The following is a 13,633-nucleotide window of genomic DNA, read 5'->3' on the forward strand; positions in this document are numbered from 1 at the left end:
AGTCACTGCATTTCCACATTAACTTAGACCAATCCGCGGATGTGTACTCTACAAACCCCTCCACCCCACCCACCCCCCGCTCCCCATACTTAAATTGCATATCTATTTATATCCAGCAGAGCCTCCAAACACACACCAGCTGACTTTAGAAGCAGCAGCAGCAATCTGTTCCAGTGCTGGAAGGAAAAAAAAAATAATGACTCTTTGATTTATTGAGAGAGAGTCCAGAAGCACGAATGTGTAATGCTGTCGCTTAAGGTCAGTTGGAATGTTGTTTTAGGGTGACTCCGACTACACCGATTGCTACCTTCAACTCCCCCCAAATCTCAGTATCTTAAATCAGGAAAGAGTTTATTTCTCATTGATGGACATTCTGGTGTAGTCGGGACCACTGTCTTCCGAGTTGTAGCTGCACTCTCTGGACTACGAGGCCAACCACGTGTCCATGACTGAGCAGGAGTGAGGCAGCCAGAAAATGGCTGTTAGTTGCCTTCACCCCAGAGAGACTCATCATGTCTGCCCAGAGCCCCAGACAAGTCCCGCAGCGCCAGTCCACACCCAGGGTGCGTGGGCTCAGTCGGGCTCTGCTGGGACCCACCTCCACACGGAATGGGATTCTGCTATATTTACTGTATGGTGTTGAGATCATATTGTGGAAATGATGATTTACCTCGTTTTCTTTTCTTTCTTTTCTTTTTTTTTTTTAAGATTTTATTTATTTATTTGACAGACAGAGATCACAAGTAGGCAGAGAGGCAGGCAGAGAGAGAGGAGGAAACAGGCTCCCTGCCCAGCAGAGAGCCCGATGTGGGGCTCGATCCCAGGACCCTGGGATCATGACCTGAGCCGAAGGCAGAGGCTTTAACTCACTGAGCCACCCAGGCGCCCCTTACCTCATTTTCTTGATCAATCTTAGAGTAGAGGTATTTTCCACTGAAACCTCCTCTTCATGTTTTGAGGGGCCCACCTGTACTCCACATGGTTTTTAAGAAATAAGTCATAACAGATAAAGTTGAAGCCTTCCCCCGCAGCCCCCAGGGTACCCACTCTTCCTGAAATTTATCATTTCCGTGTGTATCATTATGTATATTTTTACTTTGATTAAGGATATTTTTATTGCCCGTGTGTATTTTCCTGAACAATCTGTAGGAGTGTTTCAGGTTTCCACGGAAGGTACCGTGAATGTTGCATTCTTGGGTAGGAATGCTTTCCGCGGCGGTCCCCTCCTGCAAAACCTCCCCCACCCCACCAGACAAGGCTTGACAGTCTTCCCTCTCTCCTTTCTCCTCTTTCCAGGTGCTGTTTAACCAGTTCAAATACTTCTTCAACCTCTATTTCTTACTTCTGGCCTGCTCTCAGTTTGTCCCTGAGATGAGACTCGGTGCCCTCTACACGTACTGGGTCCCCCTGGTAAGTAGGTTGGCCTGGTTTGTTCAGTGACCTCGGGGCTTTGGGAACAGACACTTCTTTACCTCTGTCCCCCGGGCATCTGAAACAGGCCCTTTAAGAGAGGAGACCCCCTCCAGCCCCACGTGGACGCCCCCGTTCAGGCACCCCCAGGAGCAGAGTGTGGTGAAGCCTGCATTCTTGATTCATTCCGTCCGTCGGTTGCTCAGTCATTCATTTCTTTAGCTACTGTGTATTGCGTACTTATTGTGCCTTTCACCCCCTTCTAGACTCTGGGCACACAGTGGCAAGCAAGAAAGACAAAGTTTCTGTCTTTGTGGGTTATACTATTAAAACGGTTTTCTGAGATCGCATTTTCTGTTTATGTAGAGTCTGTTGGCATGACGGTTTGAAAAGTCCCGGGTTCTGCGCTTTGTGTATGAAGTCAGACGGAACTGGCCAGAATGCCCCTCCATTCCCTTCCTTCCCTCCTTTTGGCAAGTGGTTATGGAGCACCAGCTGTGTGCCAGGCACTGTGCTGGGTGCTGGGGACACTGTGCCGAATGAAACCAATAAAAACTCCTGCCCTCGTGGAGCTGGTTTTCAGAGGGGATAGACTGTAAACAGATGAATGAAATGATTTTGAATTGTAGCAAGTGCCACAGAACTTATAGAATGAGGTCACAGGCTAGATGGGCAATCCCAGGCACGTTTAATATTTGTTGAATGGATGAAGGTGGGGGAAGGAGGTGTGGGGGGACAGCCTTAGCTGGTGTGGCCTTGGAAAGCCTCTTGAGAAAGGGATGGGTGGAGGGGTAGGAGGGCAGGAGTATTCCAACTACAGGGACCAGCAGTGCAAAGGCCCCGCGGCAGGCATGTGCTCAGAGCACTGGAAGAACAGAAGGAAGCCCAGTGTGACTGGGGGGTGGAGAGGGTGGAACTGACAGCTCTTCTTCAAATAGAGGCTGTTTATTTCTCACTGAGTTAGGTGGGACTTGGGGGAGAACTCGGATTCTCTGTTCGCGAATATTGTTTAAGTTTTAATTGGGAGAAGACTGTTAAAGTAGAAAAGATTTAAGCCTTCCTTCAAGAAATAAGAACAGACTTTTTTTTTTTTTTTTTTCCTTCAGTGGCAGGTGGGAGAGGATGAGGATTTGGTGGCCGGGCACTTACCGTGTAGGGGGGCCACTTGCTAAGGGATCCCTGAGTGCGTGGGTGTCCACACTGTGTCGTGTTGGTGGACAAGTCCAGCCAGCAGCTCCGGACCTGAGAAAGGAGAGGGGAGTCATTTTCCCCATGCGGACAGGAGAGGTGCTCTGGGGATGTGTGGACTGTTCTGTCCTGCTCTCATTTGTAGGTGAGCCAGGACTCTGGCAGCGGGAGCCAACTTCTGTTCGCATCCTTCCCTGGCATGACAAGCATTCCGGTCTGTGCACTGTGTCCTTACCCAGGGAGTGGCCCGCTGCAGACTCAGGGGCTGGGCTGACACCGTCCAGCAAGGGGGAGCAAGGGAGCTCCTGTCCCATCCAATACGGAATGTACTGCTCTGTTCCCACAGGTGTGGACGTGGGCCTGGAGTTGCCAGACCCGAGTCAGAAACTTTAGAGTTTTATATGAAATACTTCAATTTTATTTGTCTTTTTTTGTTTCACTGTTTACTATATAGCTATACAGACTCAAACCCTGAGTTGCTTATTTTTAAAAAGTTAGTCTCTAATGTGCATAAAATATAACTTGTCACATTGCCTTTCATGGTTCCCTTTTTGAAGTGCAGTTATTTGAAAGGTAATGCATTCACTTGGTGCATGAAACATAAAAACACTCCCGGTGAAAATCTCCCTCCTTTCCAGTCCAGGGGAGCTGGAGCAAGTGATGGGGACTGCGATGGCCTAGAGAGTCCCCCCCACCTAAATTAGAGGGCCTGGCCCCAGCCCCTGCCTCTGTTTCCTCACTGAAGTGATGCCTAGAGTTTCCTGGAGAGATCTGACCTTCGGTGCACACTGTCACTGTGGCCCCTGCCACTGCTGCCGTCTCCCCGCTGATGCACCTGATTCCCTCAACTGTGGCCACAGGTGGAAACCAGGCCGGTGAGCAGCAGCCGCTCGTGGCCCTGAGCTTCCTGCTTCTGCATCTGTGCCTCGTTTTACAGCCAGCTTTTCCCGTGAAGGCCAGGACTGAGGGCAGTTTTTCCTCTTCCCAGGGGCTGCAGAGAAGGAGTTTTGGGGTCAAAGACAAAGTAGATGGCATCTATTTCTAGGTGACTACACCTGATTTCCCCTAGTTTTTTTTTTTTTTTTTTTAAATATTTCAGAAAATCCTTTTTTTAAAAAAAGATTTTATTTATTTATTTGAGAGAGAGAGCGTACATAAGAGACAGCATAAGGAGGGGGTAGAGGGGGAAGCAGGCTTCCTGCTGAGCAGGAAGCCTGATGTGGGGCTTGATCCCAGGACCCTGGGACCATGACCTGAGCTGAAGGCAGATGCTTAAGTGACTGAGCCACCCAGGCGCCCCTCATTTATTTATTAGAGAGCATGAGAGCATGAGAGTGCGCACAAGCACGGGGGAGGGGTTGAGGGAGATGCAGACTCCCCCGTGATCAGGGAGCCCGAGGAGTGGACTCCATCCCGGGACTCTGGGATCATGACCTAAGCGATAGGCAGACGCTTAACTGACTGAACTACCCAGGTGCCCTCCCCTAGATTTTTTTGTGCGGAGTCTCCGCCCACTTTGAAAGGCCTCTCCTTCATCTGTAAAATGGGGACAATCATGTCTACTTCTTCGGCTTGTTGGATGCATTAAATGAAGTACTACAAATAAGAAGCCTCCTTTGGCTCCCAATGGACAGAAAATTCTCAGGACATGCTCCCATTTGAATGTTAAAAATCTGGCACTAGTGACATTGCTCATTGTCTGGATGAAGATTTAATTTAGTTTTGTTTTTTTTTTAAGATTTTTTTTGTTTGTTCATTAGAGAGTGAGAGAGCGTGAGAATGAGCAGGGTAGAGGGTTAGAGAGGAGGAGAACGTTCCCTGCTGAGCAGGGCACCCAATGTGGGGTTTTGATCCCAGGACCCTGGGGTCCTGGGATCATGACCTGAACCGAAGGCAGATGCTTAACTGATTGAGCCACCCAGCCGCCCCAAGATTTAGCTTTTGATAACATTTTCGTGGTATTAATATCTTAGATGCACAGATACTGTGTTCGCGATGCGGTGAGCGTTGAAATCTGTCAGCACCCGTGGAAACAGCACCTCGGTCAAAATAGAGTACGTTTTCATCATCCTGGTTCCCTAATGCCCCTTTCCAGTTGCCCCCTCCTGAACCAGAGGCAACTGCTTTTCTGATTTCTAGCTCATAGATTTGTTTTGCTTTAGTAAATCTATTTTTGACACACAACTTTACAAAGGGAGGCTTACCACCTTCAGAATGGCTTTGTCTGGGCTCTCATCAGAGGCTGTCACTGCCTCCGATTCCTTTACAAGCTCAGACAACCCCAGGCCTCCCTGTTAAAGCCTCTCTCTGACTGTCTGTGGCTGTGAGGGGCCTCTTTAGCTGCAGAGTTGGAATTTATTTCGGGACTACATTTGTATCTCTTTGTGAAGGCGTTTTCTACCCTAAGGGATGGCCTGTCCTCTGGGATTGATGGGAACTGTGTGTTTGGGGGTAGGGCCGGGGGAGAGCAGATACGATAATTCAGGAGGCAGCAGGGTTGGTCAGAGGCTCTGGTCTCTTTGGGAGCACACACGTTCCACCAGCCATCGATGGGGTTTAGCTGGGCCCACGCAGAGAGAAGTAGAAACCGGAACATTTGAAAAAACAAACAGCAAGCACCTGGGTTCTGGCCCAGAACAAGGAAACCGGCAGCTTGGGAGGGGGAGGAGTTGTGCACCCTGGGTCTGCGCTCCCCCAGAACAGGTCTTCTCTCCCCCACCCCCGTCTGGTGATGCTTTTATTCTGGAACGTGCCAGTTTTGCTCTGGCCGCAGCCAGGACTGCACGATCTGATTGGAAACAGGAGTAATCCTTTGATTGTAAAGATGAAGGAGGCCTTGGAGGAGTTCCACAAAGCCACACATCTCTGGCTAGATTTACAGAAGAGATTTAAAGTCCTTTGAATCGAAGTTAATATATTTCACAGAGTAAACGGTAAGAAAATGAAATGCTCCAAGAGTCACCGCTGCTAACCTTTAGCGTGGTGATGCTTTCTGTATTTTTTTTTTTTTTTGACTTTAAAAGGAGATGACAAGGCTGTTTTGTAAGAAAAATGAATGCATGTTCTTGCCTTTATTGACACGAGAGGAGAAATCTAGATGGAAATAGATTCTGGTTATGGCTGACTCCTACGCCATTCCCTCCCAAATTCGATGAGTTGGGGTACCTGGCCCCGGAAAGGTCGGGCAGTGCGCAGTTAATACTTGGATGTGTTCTCTTTATAAGGATTTAACACCGTACAGAGAAGACTGAAGTCCCCTTTGGCCCCTTCCTCCCTCTCGGTGCCTTCCTTGCAGAGGAGTCTAGCCAGTAGTTAAGGAAATGGGGAACTCCTCCCGGAGGATGGTGGCTGTCCCTGGTTGTGTAAATGCACGGTGTTACATTGTATGTTGTGAAAAGTTGATTTGTCTACTGGGTGGGTCAGGGCGTGGGATGGATCGCCTTCTTTTTAACTGTCTCCTGGTGCCCCATCTGACTGGCTGGTAGGTCTTCCAGGTTTCTCCGGGTGCAGAACAACATGACTGTTAGGAGCAAGGACTCTGAGCCAGATTTCCTGCCGGTCACTTAGAGCTTCCCGTCCTTGGGCAAGATGACTCAGCCTTTCTGTGCTTCGGAGGCTCTTCTCTCTCAGTGGCCACGAGCAGAGGGTTGCTGTGGGGGTGTAGCCTAGTTGGAAGGACACCCAGCACGTGGACTGTTAGCAGACGTCATCCCTCTGTCGCTGCCTGTGGACGGACCACCTTTTCCTCTTAGAAGCCCTGCGGTGGTGGTGAATAGGGCTGCCCGTCTGTCTGTGTGTGGGCGTGTTTCCGCAGGGCGCGTGTGCAAGAAGGAGTCCGAGAAGTGGGCTTGCTGGGGAGTGTGCATTGCGGGTAATTAGCAGGCCCTGCCCCGCTGCCCTCCGGTGTGGCCTCTGGCCTTTTCCGTCCCCAGCACCAGAAGAGGAAGGTCGCCTTGAGCAGGGCTCACCCTTTCTGTGCTCTCTCCGCAGGGCTTCGTGCTGGCAGTCACCGTCATCCGAGAGGCCGTAGAGGAGACCCGATGCTATGTGCGGGACAGGGAAGTCAACTGCCAGGCCTACAGCCGGCTCACAGCGAGAGGTCAGCCTCCTGGCTCTGCCTGGGCCACCTCCTGCCGCCTGACCTTGGGCCGCAGGGTTGCAACTCTCATCATGGGCTGCTGAGAGTCAGGAAGCAGAGTTCAAGGCCCAGGGCCCGTGGGTGTGCAGACAGGACAGTGTGTGGTGGGGCAGTCACTCAGTTGCTGGGACCAGGGAGACCAGGATGTGCCTGGGGCTGCCACCGTCTCTCTCAGAGCCAGGCCTGTGGGCTAACTTGTGCATCATCAGGCTGGAATGAAACTTTGATCATTGGGCACCCTCTTCTGGCTAACCCTGTCCCTTTGCCTGTCCCTGTGCTGACTGTGGAGAGGAGGGAGCTCCTCTTGTTCAGGTGGAGGCTACAAGGTCTGTCCTACAAGCTGTAAAAGATACTCTTTCAACATTACAAAATGCATGCTACAATTTTGCAACATTAGTTTTTAAATAGGCACCAGATTTATATAAACACTGCATCTGTGAAGATTTCCTTGAAAGGCATTAAATCCTGAAAATTAAGGTGGGGAGTGTATATAGTCAGACCGAAGGAGAAGTGACTAGATTGCCTTTAATCATTGAATCCCTTGCAAGATGTGTGCATTTTAAATTGGTGGAATTAAAAAAAAAACAAACACCCAAACACCCCATGAAAACCCACAAAGCAACTCAGCCAATGTTGACTTCTATTTCAAGTACAAATTCTACAGGAGATTACCTGTAAGGATGTGTTTAGGAATGAGAGCATGTTACCTAAAGTTCCAGAAGATGGCTGATCCCACTCAGAGCTTAGTAATGTTTTGGGAGCAGCAAAAACCTGTGCCTTACCTTCAGGTTGTTCAAAATGCTGAAAAAGATGAGATGTTTCAGGGAGGGCGTATCTGAGTCAAGTGTGAACTGCTTTCCCATGTTTTAATCTTCCCAAGAAAAGGCATCCACATGTGGTTTCAGGGTTTTGCACAGAATTTCCCTTCTAGGAACAATGTTGGAGGAATATGTTTTAGGCTCAAAAAAAATTAAAAAAAAATTTCCCAAGGGCATGAATGTCTTTCGTTTTAGTGCATTTAAATAGATTTTCATAGTTGGTGGTCTTAACATTTCGCAAGTCTCTTGGAGAAGTGCGGGATGTAGAGTTGGTATAAAAATGCTTTATTATCCCTAAACTACTGTATTTAGGACATTTTGCTATGTGAAGAAAGAAAGCCCAGCATAATCTTTGCAAAGGCAGGTGGCTTGGGCTTTCCACGTGGGTAATCAGAAGACCACTCTGCAGGGTGTTTTTTGTGGTTTGTGTATATTAAATCCTCCCTTAATAACATATTCTGACTATAACATTTAAAATGCTAGGCAACCGACAAAAGCCCCATTAGGGAGAGGGTGCGGTGGATCTCTTTAGAGGGATTCCATTCATTCATCTATCCAGGCTCCAAACCTTCTTTGGTTCTTTTCATATTGCAATTGCTTTTCCCGTGAATGATTTTTCTGCCCTCCCCTGCATACCCTCTTCTCAGCTCCCGCTTTATCTTCACTTGGTTCTTGGAAAGATCCTAAGGAGAATTGGCAGATGGCTCTAGCATTAAAAACTTGTCTTCCTTTGTTGGTCTCCTTTTGTGGTCCATGGTTTCCATTGTCATGCCAATGCGACAGTAGGGGAAACCGAGCGGAGTTCTGAATATTAACCCAGCCCCTGCTCGGCCCCGATTGTTTTGAAAGCCCCCAAAAAAGCACTGAAGAAACTGTCAGCTCAGAAAGTGATCGAGGTGCTTTTAGTTATTTGATACACTTGAAGGCAAGGGGTGGGGGAGGGCCAGAGTAGGAAGCCCCAAATGGAGGATTTCAGAGAGAGGAAGAGAAAGAAGCCTTTTTTGACCTGTTTAATTACTTACTAATTTTCTTGAGTGAGGCTTTTCACATTTAGTAAGTTTAAATGCGAAATGAAACATGTATACATGTATACATGTATCCACCCATGTGGACCGGTTCCTTTTGTATCACATGCTGTCTTCAAATGTATTTTCCAACACAGTTTTTAGAGTTCAGAAACCTTTAGAAACCAGAATATTGAATCCTTGATCACTAGATGCCGTGATGTTTATCTGCATTCTGCATCATTTCCAGGACTTGTGCTGATAAAATTTTAAAAATGGGCGGGGGGGATAGTGATTTCTAACTAGGAAAAAAGTTACAAAAATCCTGTGGGGGACTCCAAATGTTAACATTTTTCCATGTTTGCTTTTTAATAGTTCCTCCCTCCCTGGAGAATTAAGTTGCAGGCATTATCCCCTTTACTCCTAAATACTTCCACGCTTAATTCCTCATAGGGCATTTCTCTCACATAACACGCTACAATGATCAAAATCAGGGAATTCAACATTGGTACATTACTATGAATCCAGTCTACAGTCCTTACGCAAAATTTGCCATTTGTTCCTGAAAACATGTCCTGTGTTTTTGTTTTTTGTTTTTTCCATCCCCGAGCCCCCAGCATCTAAAATATTCTGTTTTTAACAACGTTTTTTTCCCAGGTACAGAAATCAGGATGGGTTTTCCCAGTGGCATTTAATTGTCCTTGTTCCTTAATTTCCTCTAGCCTGGCATAGCTCCTTGGTTTTCTTTGATACGATGTTGACATTTTGAAAAGAACTGGCCAGTTTCGGGGAAGTTGCTTTGTGGCTTGTCCCTCAACTTGTGTTTGTCTGATGTGTCAAAATTAGATTCAGGACATGCCTTTTCAGCAAGAGTTAATATAGTTTTAGGAAGGCCAATGTCCCAAGTCTTGTTGGGACTTGACCAGAGTTTTAGAGACATTATGGTAATCACGTTGAAAAAAAAATTCCAAACTTCAAGAAAAAAGTGGATTTTAAACAACTAAAAATCCTGAAAGTAAGGCATCATCATGTGAGGAAAAATGGATGATAGTTTTTTTGTTTTGATTAATAGCTACTTCCATTTAGATCATCTTATTTCATTCAAATAATTTGTTACCTAAAATAACACACCAGTTAGATTAATTTTTAATGTCATTGTCATGGTTTAATAGGAAATATTTGAAGTCTTTTATTTTGTTATTAAATTAAAAATTTTTTTTAAATGATTTTATTTATTTGACAGAGCACAAGTAGGCAGAGCAGCAGGCAGAGGGAGAGGGAGAGGCGTCCCGTGTTTGAAATATTTTAATATGTCATGTCAAAACCACTTTTTCTTTTCTTTCTTGAGAATTTTTTTGACCATCACACGTCCGAAGTTTACAGTAGGCTTCCGTATTACAGAGATTAACCCAAGGAGCCAGGGATTCTGGGTGAAGTGTGCAGACATTTAAATACATAGTTGAAAAATGCAACTAATAATTATATGTCCGGGGTAGGAGTGGGGCGTCTGTCATAAAGACTGTCCCTTTTCTTGATCGCTGCATTCCTGGTTCTGAGCACAGTGCCTGGCAGTTGAAGAAAACGGTTCTGAGCCTGTGCCCTGCCTGGACCCAAGTGTCCTGCTTCCCCCTGCACCCAGCTCCATGGGCAGGTCCTTAACCTGTCAGTAAATTGGGGTAGTAATAGTGCCTACCTTAGAGTTGCTCTAAATATAACTCTTGGATGAGAAGAACATAACACTGTGCCTGGGATTTGGTGTGGGCTCAAGAAGGCCAGTGGTGATGGTGTTGTAACAGTGGTCCGTTAAACATTGGTGGGGGTGGATAAATAAATGGGGGTATGAGCCAGGGGTCGTGGGAGGTTATGGGAGCGAGTCAGAGAGGAGCTGCTCGGTCTTCTCAGAAGTGACCTTCATCTTAAGTCTTACAGGGTGGAAAGAAGCAGGATTGGTTGCATGTTTGTGGTACGTGGTGCAAAATGAACATGGGGGGCCCTTGTTCAAAAATTAAGAATTTCAAGATGGCAGCAGGCATGCATGGAGCCCAGTCTAGGACCCTTCTGAGCTTGGGGCCCTGTGCTAGGACCCAGAGAACACAGGCACAAAGTGGCCCTGGGGAGGAGTCTCCGAAAGGCCACGGGTGTGATGGCTGGGAGTGTGGGGTATGTACCCCAGGTTCAGGCTCTGTGTTGTTCTTCCCACTCAGGCCGAGTTTCCTGAGTCTCCCTCCTGGGAGAACAGAGGAGAAGACCGTGCAGGCCAACGAGGGCTGACACTGTGGCAAAGTCCGTTCTGTGCTCTGGGAATCTGTATACAAGGTGTGCTAGGGAGGAGATGGCATTGGAATTTGAGAAATTCTGTCGAAATTGGAAAACTGTAGAAAAAGATGAATGATTACCCACCGTAAGCCAGCAGGTACCGGGCAAGGTCTGGCGTGTAATTTCTTAAATAGCTGTGTGGAGGTGCCTTTTACAGATTGAATTGAGAGGCTCAGGGAAGGGGCTGTGTTTCAGACGGTGTTGCTAGGTGGGGGACAGGGCTGTGACTCGAACCCCGGCCTGTCTGAATGCACATCTTTAGCCTGTAGGTCTGGGTACCTACCATGTGCCGGGAGCTGGGCTCAGCACTTTCACACAGAATATCTTACCTATAGTGGTGATATTCATATTCAGCCTTAAGATGTGTGCTACAGGAGGGCTGGTAGGTTTAGATCATTTTAAAGAATGTTTCTGAGTCCAAAGGAATTTATTAATACAGCATCCTCATTCTGTTTCTTTTTTAATTTTTTTTAAAAAAATTTTAAATTTTAAATTTAAAAAAAAATTAAAAAAATTTTAAGATTTTTTTTTTAATTTTTTTTAAAAAGATTATTTATTTATTTATTTGACAGAGAGAGATCACAAGCAGGCAGAGAGGCCGGCAGAGAGAGAGGAGGAAGCAGGCTCCCTGCTGAGCAGAGAGCCCGATGCGGGGCTCGATCCCAGGACTCTGAGATCGTGACCTGAGCCGAAGGCAGAGGCCCAACCCACTGAGCCACCCAGGCGCCCCAAAGATTTTATTTATTTATTTGACAGGCAGAGATCACAAGTAGGCAGAGAGGCAGGCAGAGAGAGAGGAGGAAGCAGGCTCCCTGCTGAGCAGAGAGCCCGACGCGGGGCTTGATCCCAGGATCCTGGGATCATGACCTGAGCCGGAGGCAGTCGGTTAACAACTGAGCCACCCAGGTGCCCCATAAAAATAATTTATTCAATTATTTTAGAGCGAGACGGAGGGAAAGAGTGAGTGGGGAGAAGGAGAGAAAATCTCAAGCCAACTCCTCGCTGAGCGTGGGGCCCAGCCTGGGGGTTGGTTTCAGGACCCACGAGATCATGACCGGAGCCTCCATCATGAGCTGGGGGCTTAACCGACTGAGCCAGTCAGGGGCCCCGAGCATCCTTATTCTGAGGTGGACAAGCTGCCCGTTCGACAAAGTTGTCGACAACCCTATAGGGATCATGCTTTCAGACAAAGAAGCCTCCCCTCTCCTCCTTGAAATCCGCATTTGTAACATGATCAGCCTGGAGGAAGGCTCCTAGGTCCTTAGGAGTTTTCTAGACCTGACTGCTCCAACGGCGTTCAGAGGCCCTGGAGATACCAAAGCCAAAGAAGAGAGCGTCTTGAAGGGTCAGCAGACCCAGTGAGACGTCATTTTGTTGCTGTGGAGACTGGGGTTGGGTAGGGAAAGAGTAATCCGTAAATGGATTGTTTCTCGTTCTGTATGTCTGGCCCAAACCAAAAGTTTCATTCTGGGCGTAGAGGGATGTGCCTTGATTGTCACAGGTGGTGAGGGCCGTTGGATTTGCATGTTCCCAGGAGGAATTACGGGGGTCTTCCTTCCTACCAGGAATGTTTTCAGACTAACCTGTGACCAAGGGCTAAGTGAGGCACGCGGGTAATTAGCTTTGAAAAAAAGTGCACACAGAGGTACCATGAACACAATTGCTGATGTTTCTTCCCCGCTGTGGACATCTGGGCACCCCTGGGAGCCATAAGTCATAGGCCCAGGGTCTATGTGAGATGGAAAGAATCCTCCTGTCTTCAGTTCTTGAGTACTGTGTGGTGGTATAAACCAGCTGATATGTTTAATCTTCCCCAGGTCTTTCCAGATAGCTGTGCATCCTTCCAGGTCCTCTTTTCACCCTTTCCCAGGTACAGAATCATCTCAGAATCTCACCTCCACTTAAGAATAATATATATATATATATATATTTTTTTTTTTCCAATTCAGTTCAAAATCCATTTTGGACCATGATTTAGGATTGAGGTTTCCTACTGAATGTTGAGGGCAAAGGATATTGGCAGTTTTATTCCATTGGAGTTTATCCAGGAGAAGGGAGGATAACATAGGAAAGATGCGTTCACTAATGGGGCATTATTTAGCTCATGGGTAATTAAATTGAAATTCTGTATTTTTTTTTTTTCTTTTACTTGAGAGACAGAGTGAGACAGAGAGCATGAGAGGGGAGAGGGGCAGAGGGAGAAGCAGACTCCCTACTGAGCAGGGAGCCTAATGCGGGACTCAATCCCAGGACTCCAGGATCATGACCTGAGCCAAAGGCAGTCACTTAACCAGCTGAGCCACCGAGGCGCCTGAAATTCTGTATTCTTAAACACAAGTACCATTTGTGTTTTCAGAGTATAAACTCTGTAGAGACATGATACGTTTTATACTTTAAATTTTTTTCATTTCATTTTTAAAGTTTCAGATATTTATTAATCAGTGCAAACCCCAGCACAATTCACTGTGATTTTGGGCTTTGGAGGGGAAATAATTTCCTGGATAAGTGGAAAACTGTGCAGATGCTTTCTGGAAGACTTTCACCTTTCTAGTGAAACATTTCATTTAGAAGTGTAGGCCATTGGGGGCACTTGGGTGGCTCAGTTGGTTAAGCAACTGCTTTTGGCTCAGGTCATGATCCCAGAGTCCTGAGATCGAGCCCCACATCAGGCTCCTTGATCAGCGGGGAGCTTGCTTCTCCCTCTCCCTGCTACTCTGCCTGCTTGTGCTCTCTCTCTGTCAAATAAATAAAATTTATCG

The 13,633-nt window shown here is 47.0% G+C and overlaps 1 protein-coding gene across 2 annotated transcripts in view; it reads left to right on the forward strand.

Annotated features, from left to right (window-relative positions):
* LOC111141555 (ATPase phospholipid transporting 9A (putative)) overlaps positions 1-13,633 on the forward strand; it is a 127,513-nt gene that overhangs the window by 32,743 nt on the left and 81,137 nt on the right. For both annotated transcript variants that reach the window (XM_022494182.1, XM_022494181.1), the window contains exons 3-4: positions 1,297-1,410; positions 6,589-6,697. In XM_022494182.1, the coding sequence (XP_022349890.1) occupies positions 1,297-1,410; positions 6,589-6,697 (223 nt within the window). The remainder of the gene's footprint in view (positions 1-1,296; positions 1,411-6,588; positions 6,698-13,633) is intronic.

The sequence above is a fragment of the Enhydra lutris genome, unplaced genomic scaffold (genome assembly GCF_002288905.1).
Source record: "Enhydra lutris kenyoni isolate GAN:26980312 unplaced genomic scaffold, ASM228890v2 scaffoldscaffold6, whole genome shotgun sequence".
Taxonomy (NCBI): Eukaryota; Metazoa; Chordata; class Mammalia; order Carnivora; family Mustelidae; genus Enhydra; species Enhydra lutris.